Source organism: Polyodon spathula, chromosome 20, assembly GCF_017654505.1.
Source record: "Polyodon spathula isolate WHYD16114869_AA chromosome 20, ASM1765450v1, whole genome shotgun sequence".
In the NCBI taxonomy this organism is placed as follows: Eukaryota; Metazoa; Chordata; class Actinopteri; order Acipenseriformes; family Polyodontidae; genus Polyodon; species Polyodon spathula.
In genome coordinates this window covers 8006922-8015484 of record NC_054553.1, presented here as the reverse complement: position 1 = coordinate 8015484, position 8563 = coordinate 8006922, and the positions used below count along the sequence as shown (strand labels likewise).

At 35.4% G+C, this 8563-nt stretch overlaps 1 protein-coding gene across 1 annotated transcript; it reads right to left on the bottom strand.

Moving 5' to 3' along the window:
* Nucleotides 1-1774: 1774 nt before the first annotated feature.
* LOC121295698 (regulator of cell cycle RGCC-like) lies at nucleotides 1775-4987 on the bottom strand. The gene is made up of 5 exons (XM_041220677.1): nucleotides 4877-4987; nucleotides 4444-4602; nucleotides 3520-3600; nucleotides 3172-3234; nucleotides 1775-2463 (listed from the first exon to the last, which is right to left on the bottom strand). The coding sequence occupies exons 1-5, from the start codon at nucleotides 4896-4898 to the stop codon at nucleotides 2456-2458; spliced, it is 333 nt and encodes a 110-aa protein (XP_041076611.1). The 5' UTR covers nucleotides 4899-4987; the 3' UTR covers nucleotides 1775-2455.
* Between the last annotated feature and the right edge of the window lie 3576 nt (nucleotides 4988-8563).

The following is an 8563-nucleotide window of genomic DNA, read 5'->3' as shown; positions in this document are numbered from 1 at the left end:
TGCCACTAAAAAGAAAAGATTTTCAGCAGCCAGTGCTGTTTTTTTTAAGTCCATCCAAACATTCTTTCTCCATCTCTATTTGTTTTGGTCTTGTTTATTACAAATCTTTTGCTTTGAATCCTGAAACATCCATTCATCACACAATCCATGACCTCATTTCCATTGCAAAAAATACTCCACTGTGGAGCTTTATAGTAGTTCTGGACTTTGCTTTTTCAAGGTTTCCCCCATGCTTTTCTTTTACTTAGCTATGCTTGGCCATTTAAAAAAATAAAAAATTAAAAAATTAAATTAAAAAAAAATTAAATTATATACCATTTAGTATGACCAATTATTTTGGAATGTCCAATAATTTCTTCTACTCACTGCAGCATTTCCCCTCATGTCTCAGGAGAACTGAAGGTTCAGTGGGTGCCCTCCGATCCCATGACTGAGCCAGCGTCCTCTTTTACACCCAGGAACTCGAGAGCGGATTTCAGCCCGCTGCTGGCCTCTGGAGGACAAAGGCCACAAAGGTCACTGTGGCACAATGAGGAGAACTAGTCCCAGACGGTCTTGCCTCCCTAATCGAAGGCAGTGCCAGAGCCAATGTGACGCCTTGGGAATTCCCAGGGAAGACCGATGACTCTGCACAGCCAGGACTCGCCCTGCACACCACACAGCTGTACTTTCACCAGGTGAACCACTGGCCATGTTCTAAATGCATCTTTTTACACTTTGCAAATATACCACAGGAAACTTTCATAAGGGTTTCGTCCCAAAATACTGCTTGTCAGTGGATGCACAGAACAGCATTTCAGCAGTGCCTCCATTACCCATGCTAATTGGGACCTGGGGGTGTTGTAAAATTGATTCATTCAGAAAATCAAGCTACTACTGTTATGTACCTTGGTTAATGTGACCTTCCCAGTCCAATAATTACAATCCAGCCCCTGTACTACTGCTCTGCTTAGCAGTTTTCATTGATAATCTGGATGAGCAGGTATTGAATAAACTTGGTTACCTCAAACAGAACAATAAAAGGTTTTATGTACTGCAAGCTTGGTTTAATTAACCAAAAATAGTCTTTCATAAAACACTCCTTAAAACCATTAAATCTCAAAATCCTAAATGATGAAAGATTGATTCAATAAATGATTTATGTGATAGAATTAAAAACGTTATAGTATTAGCTGACTGTGACTTTGAAGCAGTATTAGCAAGCCAGATGTTCACGCTCCACTACTAAAATAATTTATATATATATAAAGCCTTGCAACAAACGTTATCATCTTGTCACTTGTGTTTATAGCAGAGCATAGCTTTGGAATATTTTAGATGGTGGAAAATGTAAAAGTGCATGTTAATTTCCTTGTGTGTTGAAACCTCTTACATGTGGTTTAACTTACACAAGTACATGCTTTAACTTTGTCAGGATGTGAAAACCAACAGACGCAAGCATTGTAACAGTTGAAAGGCTAAAAGCACACGTATGCTATCTGACACTTTCTGGCTGACAGGAAAATCTGCATTTTCTAAATTAAACGGCCAGCTACCACAGTTGCATTGCTATCTGCTATTTAGAACTGTTAATAGAATCCAGTGCTTCAAAGGCATTATTCGCAGATAATTTACTAGCTTCACAATAACAGGCTCGCTAAACAGAATTACAAATGTGTGCAACAGGCTTGCAAACAAAACATTTCACTGATCTCTACAACTGGAACATGGCTCATGGCTTTCTTTGGAAGTTGTACCTAGTTTTTAAGTGTTTTTGAAATTGAAACAAACCTATAACAAAAGCACAGTTACAATAAAAATCCACAATAGTTTATTTTTGTAATATTCACAGTCAAATGTACAATGTTTATATACAAGTACAACACTTAACACATTTTTCCAGCAGACGCTACTACTCAGTCACTGAACTCTGGCCTTCCAGTAACCCAATACAAGTGAATATCTAAAGAACCTTGAATAAGCAGCCGCTTGTCTTAAGCTCCAAACACTGGCTGTTTGGCCCTACTGTTGAATGGTTAATTCAGCTTTCACTGTATTTTCAATTCAGGGACCATTTACAAAAAAAATGTGCTGAAGGGATTATCAGTATTCATAGTTAAAATTGTTGTTAGTCACACACATTAGGAGGAAGTTACAGCTATGGGAACTTTGAGAGTTCTTGGTCGCTTGAGCTACAGCCCTCTGATGTACATGTCATCAAAAACCTGAGATCAAATTACAGCCTTTAAAGCAAACTTTTTTCCCCCCTTCAATAGTGCAAATTGTCCAACTGACTTTATAAACAACTCAATCTGAAAAAGGATTTGGTAACTTTCAAACAGAAATCTAGTTCTCTATAATGCATATTACTTAGTCAGTTTCTAGGCTCTTGTGTGTAAAGGCGTGACTTTTTTTATCATTTCTGAATAAAGGCAGCGAGGGTCCTTCTTCTTCTATTTGTGTCTGTCTTGTCATTTCACATCTCTGGGGAAAGAAACAAAACACTGAGATTGGTGTTCAGCTCAGACAGCAATTTGGAGACAAATCAATCAGCTTCTAAGGAAACTGCATTTCGGTAAAATACGAATTACAATCTGCATAATAAATGCACTGTATATGGCTCAATATTGACAGTAAATTAAGGCATTGTAAATAAAAGTATTACTAAATATTGTGCATTTTCCTTTTTATTGAATGAATAACCTTAAAATATCCACCAACAGGATGTGTATATTAATATATGTAATGCATCCCTCTATTTATATATTTTATAATTTGTAAAGCTCCCTTTCTATTTAATATAAGGCCTGTATTTTTACTAAATACATATTTTTAATTGTAAGAAAACTTGTCTTTTCATAATATGTATATTTTTTTCAATATGTATACAGGTTTATGTTGTGAAGTTCTGCTACTCTGTGGTTGTGTGCATTCTGCAGAAAGCAGTGGTACAAGATGTTACAAAAAGCAGCTATAATTAGCCAATACAGTCATTTCTTTCATTATGATTTTTAAAATTGGTTGTTTATGATGTACATCTTTTAAAATAAATGGTAATACAAAGTACAAAATACATTATAGAGGGAAATATATGGAAGAGTGTTAGCATATTAATAAATCAAGTGAACTGCATGGCATTTTGCTGCAATGAATGTTAACACTTTAAAATAAACAGTGTTTGAGATTGCATACCAGCTAATACTCTGTCTAGGTTTTCAATGTAGCTCTCCAGGTCACTTGTGTCTCCAAGTTTTGCTAAAGAAGAAAAAAAGAGTAAGAGAAATGCAAAATGATTATCTTAAACAACATATAAATGACTAACGAGTTTGTTGGTCCTGTTGCTGTAACCGTACAGGGTACTGCACAAAACATAAACTACCCATGTAAAAATGTAAAACGAATAAAATGTGTAATGATTTTAAACAGGAACATGGAAGATGGAATAGCAGATTTAATCATCCAGCTAGACAAAGCTGATCTGGCACAGGTATCTTTACTACATGCACTCACACATTCAATTGTCATAATTTCTCTTCCTACCTTTTGAAGGTGTCATCATTTCGACTATAGTCAGATTTTCTTCACTGTTGTTTAGACTGCTATCAGGGGAGGAATTACCACCTGATAAAAAAAAAAAAGGCAACCCTGCATTTATCATTTTTATTTATTTTTCTGTACACCGCGAGGCGTTTAAGGTTTTTATATTTTGCTTTAGTGGCTCGGTGAAAATGTGCGACTCCAAGTTTAACCTTGACATACTGCATGAGGCCCTATCCAAAACGCTTTATTCTAGAAATAACTCTACATTCATGAACAAAGTTTTTATGAATAAACTGTTTGCTATTTATTAAACAGAAGTATAGTTTTAGAAGTACAGTTTTATTCATGGAAAAAAAAAAGCTCTATAGATGCAGTACTACTGCCCCTATGTCAGCGAAATAAATAGCTAGTCACACTTTGCAAGCTGATGAAACACACATAACAAGTACATAAAATAGGTTGTGAATAAAACTAATAAATAAATTAAAAAAAAAAAAAAAAAAACTTTACTGTTCATACTGATATTAATTATATTAACAACAAAAATTCCAAACATGTGCATGGGGAAAACCCCCAAACGCCAGTACGTTTTCAATACTGTGAGGCTTCTTCATAACAATACATACGCAAAAAAAAAAAAAAAAAAAAAAAAAAAAAACACCTGTTACTTTCCCAAAACTAGAACAACTGTTATATATTTAGAGTCATTTTATTATGTATAATGCGTTTGTTTTTCATTTTGTACATTTAACAAGACTTGTTCTCCTTTCAAAAAGCAGGAGTTATTAAAGATCGGAGAAAACGTTATGAAAACATGCCCCAATAACTCGATACAATTAAACATTACAGGCGTTTCCTAATATATTTACACAAAGTAATCGGGGCACATTTTATATGAAATGGACTCATGTCCACTTAACTTACTGTCGACTGACTCGAATGCGCTGTCGCCCATGCTGGTGGCACTGTATATTTTCGCTTGTTTCAAATGCTGATAGTAATTTCTCTTTGGAGTGTGCGTTTCGAAGTCCTCCAACACATCGTCGAATTCTTTCAGTAGGTCTTCAAATTCATTTTCTACCACTGAAAATAATAATAAACAGAACTGTTAGAGTCAGTTATGTGGCAGCTAATTGAACTAATTACATGTAAAAGTTAAACGTTAAATTAGTAGTATGGTTATATTTTAAAAGCTACAACTAATATATTGATTTATTTGAAACATACATTCAAAATGTGTCTTATGTGATCGAAATTTTCAATTTTTACTGCTTGTTGGTGAAAATGTGATTACAAACATATTTAAACATATAAGACCAACTGTTTTAAGACGAGTACAAAAAGTAGTTATACTTACTTGTATATTTTTCTGACGCCATCCTTAATATCAGCTCCAGAAACTATTTGCAACACAAAGCCGTTCAGCTATTCAATAGTTCTGTCCCATATAGGCATCTTGTCTTAAGTATGCAACTTAGACACTCTGTGCAGCCAATGATAGAAAAATAACACAAAGTGGGCGTTATCCGTGGGCGGGCTGGAACATTATGAATGAAATGGAATTCGGTGCGTGGAAACTGTATGCTTAAATGTCGAAGACTCCACCCCACCCCCGATTTAAAAATAAGTTAAGATTCCAAATGTAGCATGAGAAGTGATTTTGAACCCACAATAAAGTATATATGATATACACTACTGACCTATATAATAATACCACAGTAGCTGGCATAAATATATTGTACCGTATTCTATTAAGACCAAACATTTCAGATCTACGATTTGAGGCATGTTTGCTGACAGAGGGGAGAAAGTATTTAAGGAAACAATTAAGTGGTCCCTCCGAGCCATCGCAAATAATATTGGACAGTATATTTCAGTTTGATAAGATACTGAACTAGAATGAATAATTAACGTGTCAAAGCACAATGATTAAACCGAGGTACATCTTTCTTAGAATAAAACTAGAATTGATATATATTTCTTTAAATATTCGTGTTCCAGCGGGTGGTGTTCACTTAAACCTCACACGGAGCATACTGTACTTGTGTGGGTGATGATGGACCAATTAAAGTGTTACTTATTGAATAAGTGTGAATCTGGCACCGAGCCTAGGGGGCATTCCAAGTAAACGGGAAGCCCCAAATCAAGGCGGCACGTTTACGCTGTAGTGTTCTTTTGATAGCACTTAAAGTTAAATGGACACATTGAATTCATATGTAAAAAGCATCTAACATCTCTGTTAATACAAAACCAGTAAGAAACAATGCAGGGCCATACTAGTCATTAACACTTTGGTTTATTATTTTTTAGTGTGTTCATTAAAAATGGACAAGGGGTTCCCACGTGTCAGCCTGCATTAGTTCAGCCTTCTGGAGACTGCCGTGTAAAAGGATGTCGCACATACATTCACGGTACAGTAAGTCAGGAAGTTGTGTAACAAATGCCCATAAAAAGCGATATCAGTTAAGTAGTAACTGGTTCAAAGAGTGGAGTGTCCGACTTTGCCCATCCCTCTAACGGAGGTTATCTGACTCTAACTGACTGGCAATACAGCCAGAGGGTGCTTAGCTAAGACTGGATAGATGTGGCATTAAAACAACAAAATGGCACCCAGTTCCTTGTTGTAAACCTGCCAAAGGATATTGTGTGGCCTTTGAGTCTTGAACTTGACAGTTCTTATTTAAAGTGGTAAAAAACACCAACAAAAAAAAAACATATTAATGCAAGGTAAGACGGGTCCTTATTTAAAGACAGCTTTAACGTGCTCTTATATAGGAAGTTTACAAATTTATGTTAATAAACAGTAAAACATACATGGACTGAATCTGTTTTAAGGCAAGTTTTAGAGACAATTGTATTTCATGGTGTAAAATGAGCTAAGAAGCAGCTACTCAAAACAACTATAAATATGCACATTACTGGTATTACCCGTTTTATGCTGCACTCAAACTACAGTAGATCAGACTTCATCCAGTAAAATCAAGATGAAATAGGGGACAAAAAATGTAATATTTGGTGTATGGCGCTGAACACATTTTAAACAGATACAATTGTCTTTTTCTCATAGGGTAATTACCAAGTGTGGCCACAAGATGGCACTCTTATGCTGGACATTTCGAGCGATCCAGCAAATAACAAAAATTGTCAAGGATACCCCCAATTTTTTTTTTTTTTTTTTCTAAATTAAAAACAAAGCTTCGTAATGAATTTAGAAATAATGTCTGTTTATGTAAGATGAGTACCTGTTGTGAACAAGCAACATTTAATGTTTGTGTTCAGAAATCTGACAAATAGGAGATGGGGGATGCATTGTTTCATTATATTATATCAAGGTGAACACATGGCAAATAAATTTACCTACTAGGATTCTTGACTGTAGATGGGTGGTACTTTGAGTGCTCTGTAATACAGATTTGACTGCACAATTAATTTTCTATTTCTTTTGATAGTGGATTACAGTCCACCTACAGGTGTCACCTGGGTATGAAAAACAGTGTGGAGGGAAAAGTGAAAAGTCAAAGAATGTGATGTCAGGTATTGTATCTACAGGGAATTAATAGAAAAGGAAACAAACCATATGTTGAACGCTTCAAATGTGTAAACACACACATAGTTTGATCTTCTCTAAATAGTGTATCCAGAACTATGGGGATTGCTTGAGATGTTGTGATCTTTCATTGACAAACATCTGTGTACTACAGCCGTCAGGTCCTGCCAACATGCTTTGTAATTTATTATTTGTGATGTATAGTTGCTTCACAATGCAAGGACAACAGGTAGAGGTCAAGCAGGGCTCTTAAACCAGGTTTTATCAATAAACAAAAAGAGCACCAGGAACAAAGGTATCATTTTGGGCTTATCGTTCCACTGCTGCGTTTCTGCTTGGCATTATGTCACTAATTCTGTGTCAATGCAGCTATTGTATAAACTTATACAATGACTTGTCATGGCAAGGAACATAAAGCCCTTTACTTTTCTCTTAAGGTTTAACATCTCTGAAACATTTGTTATTGTTGTTGGTGGTTTTTCCTTTGTCCGAAACTAGGTACTGTATTAACATAAGGAAATGAAAATATCTGATGTCTGGGATATAGAGTGATCTGTCCTTCCATCCATCCATCTGCTTGTATGTCACTCGTACACATTTCATTGCTATTTCCAATTCTATACTACTCTGTATGTACTGCATGTATATGTAAATCACCTTGATTTTGAACATACAGCCCTGACAAGGGATGGATGTCACTGACCTATTTGCTGTTTCAGCTCCCATGGATGTTTGCTTTAATTGTCTCCGGTATATTTTTTCCTTTGGGAGTTTCTCTGTGAGCAGGTCTGAGAAGGGTGGGTTTTCTGTAATGGGGTCAAAATGATAAGATATGCAAAAGGAAATCTGACACGCACTTTATTAAACACGCTCATGTTAATGCATACTTGAGTGTGTGTGTGTGGTGGACTGGTTTTATGTTTACAGTATTCCTTTCAGAAAAGTAAATTTGAAAAAGCATTACTATATACAGTACATAAATATTCAGCATCAGATGTTTTCTTTCAATGAAGTGGCAAGGAGGCTCTCATAGACCACATTCAGAAACAGTGGTATGGAGTACATGTATCTATACTATACTATATGTATCTCCAGTCTTTACATGCCTTTGTAAGACTAACTTGGCTGGAGTCTCTTCCAATGTCTCTGCAGTGGGCTAGATGTCATAAACATTTAAACCAGTGCAACGTGAGATAAAGAAATAATGAAACAAATGAAGTAATTAGTAATAAGCTGTACAATAAAAAAATGGTTTGCATAAACCCTGGTTCTCAAATAACACTTAAGCAGTTAAGCAAAACAAAAGAAGAATCAGCATGAAAACCAGTTGAGTTATTTCTTTTCAGGGAGAGCCAGGGTGACACAACCATTATTTAAAATTAAACTAAACTAAACTTCTCTTTTACTAAAAATCACTCAAACAAAAATCTATATATTTTTTTGTAATTAATAATTATTCGCTGTCAGAATCAACAATAATTCGTCTTGGCTAACATC

Coding starts and splice junctions, on each gene's coding strand:
- LOC121295698 (XM_041220677.1), bottom strand. CDS start 4,898: ATGGCGTCAGAAAAATATACAA. Junction 4,603..4,876: donor GGCGTCAGAAAAATATACAA/GTAAGTATAACT, acceptor TATTATTTTCAG/TGGTAGAAAATGAATTTGAA. Junction 3,601..4,443: donor CGCATTCGAGTCAGTCGACA/GTAAGTTAAGTG, acceptor TTTTTTTATCAG/GTGGTAATTCCTCCCCTGAT.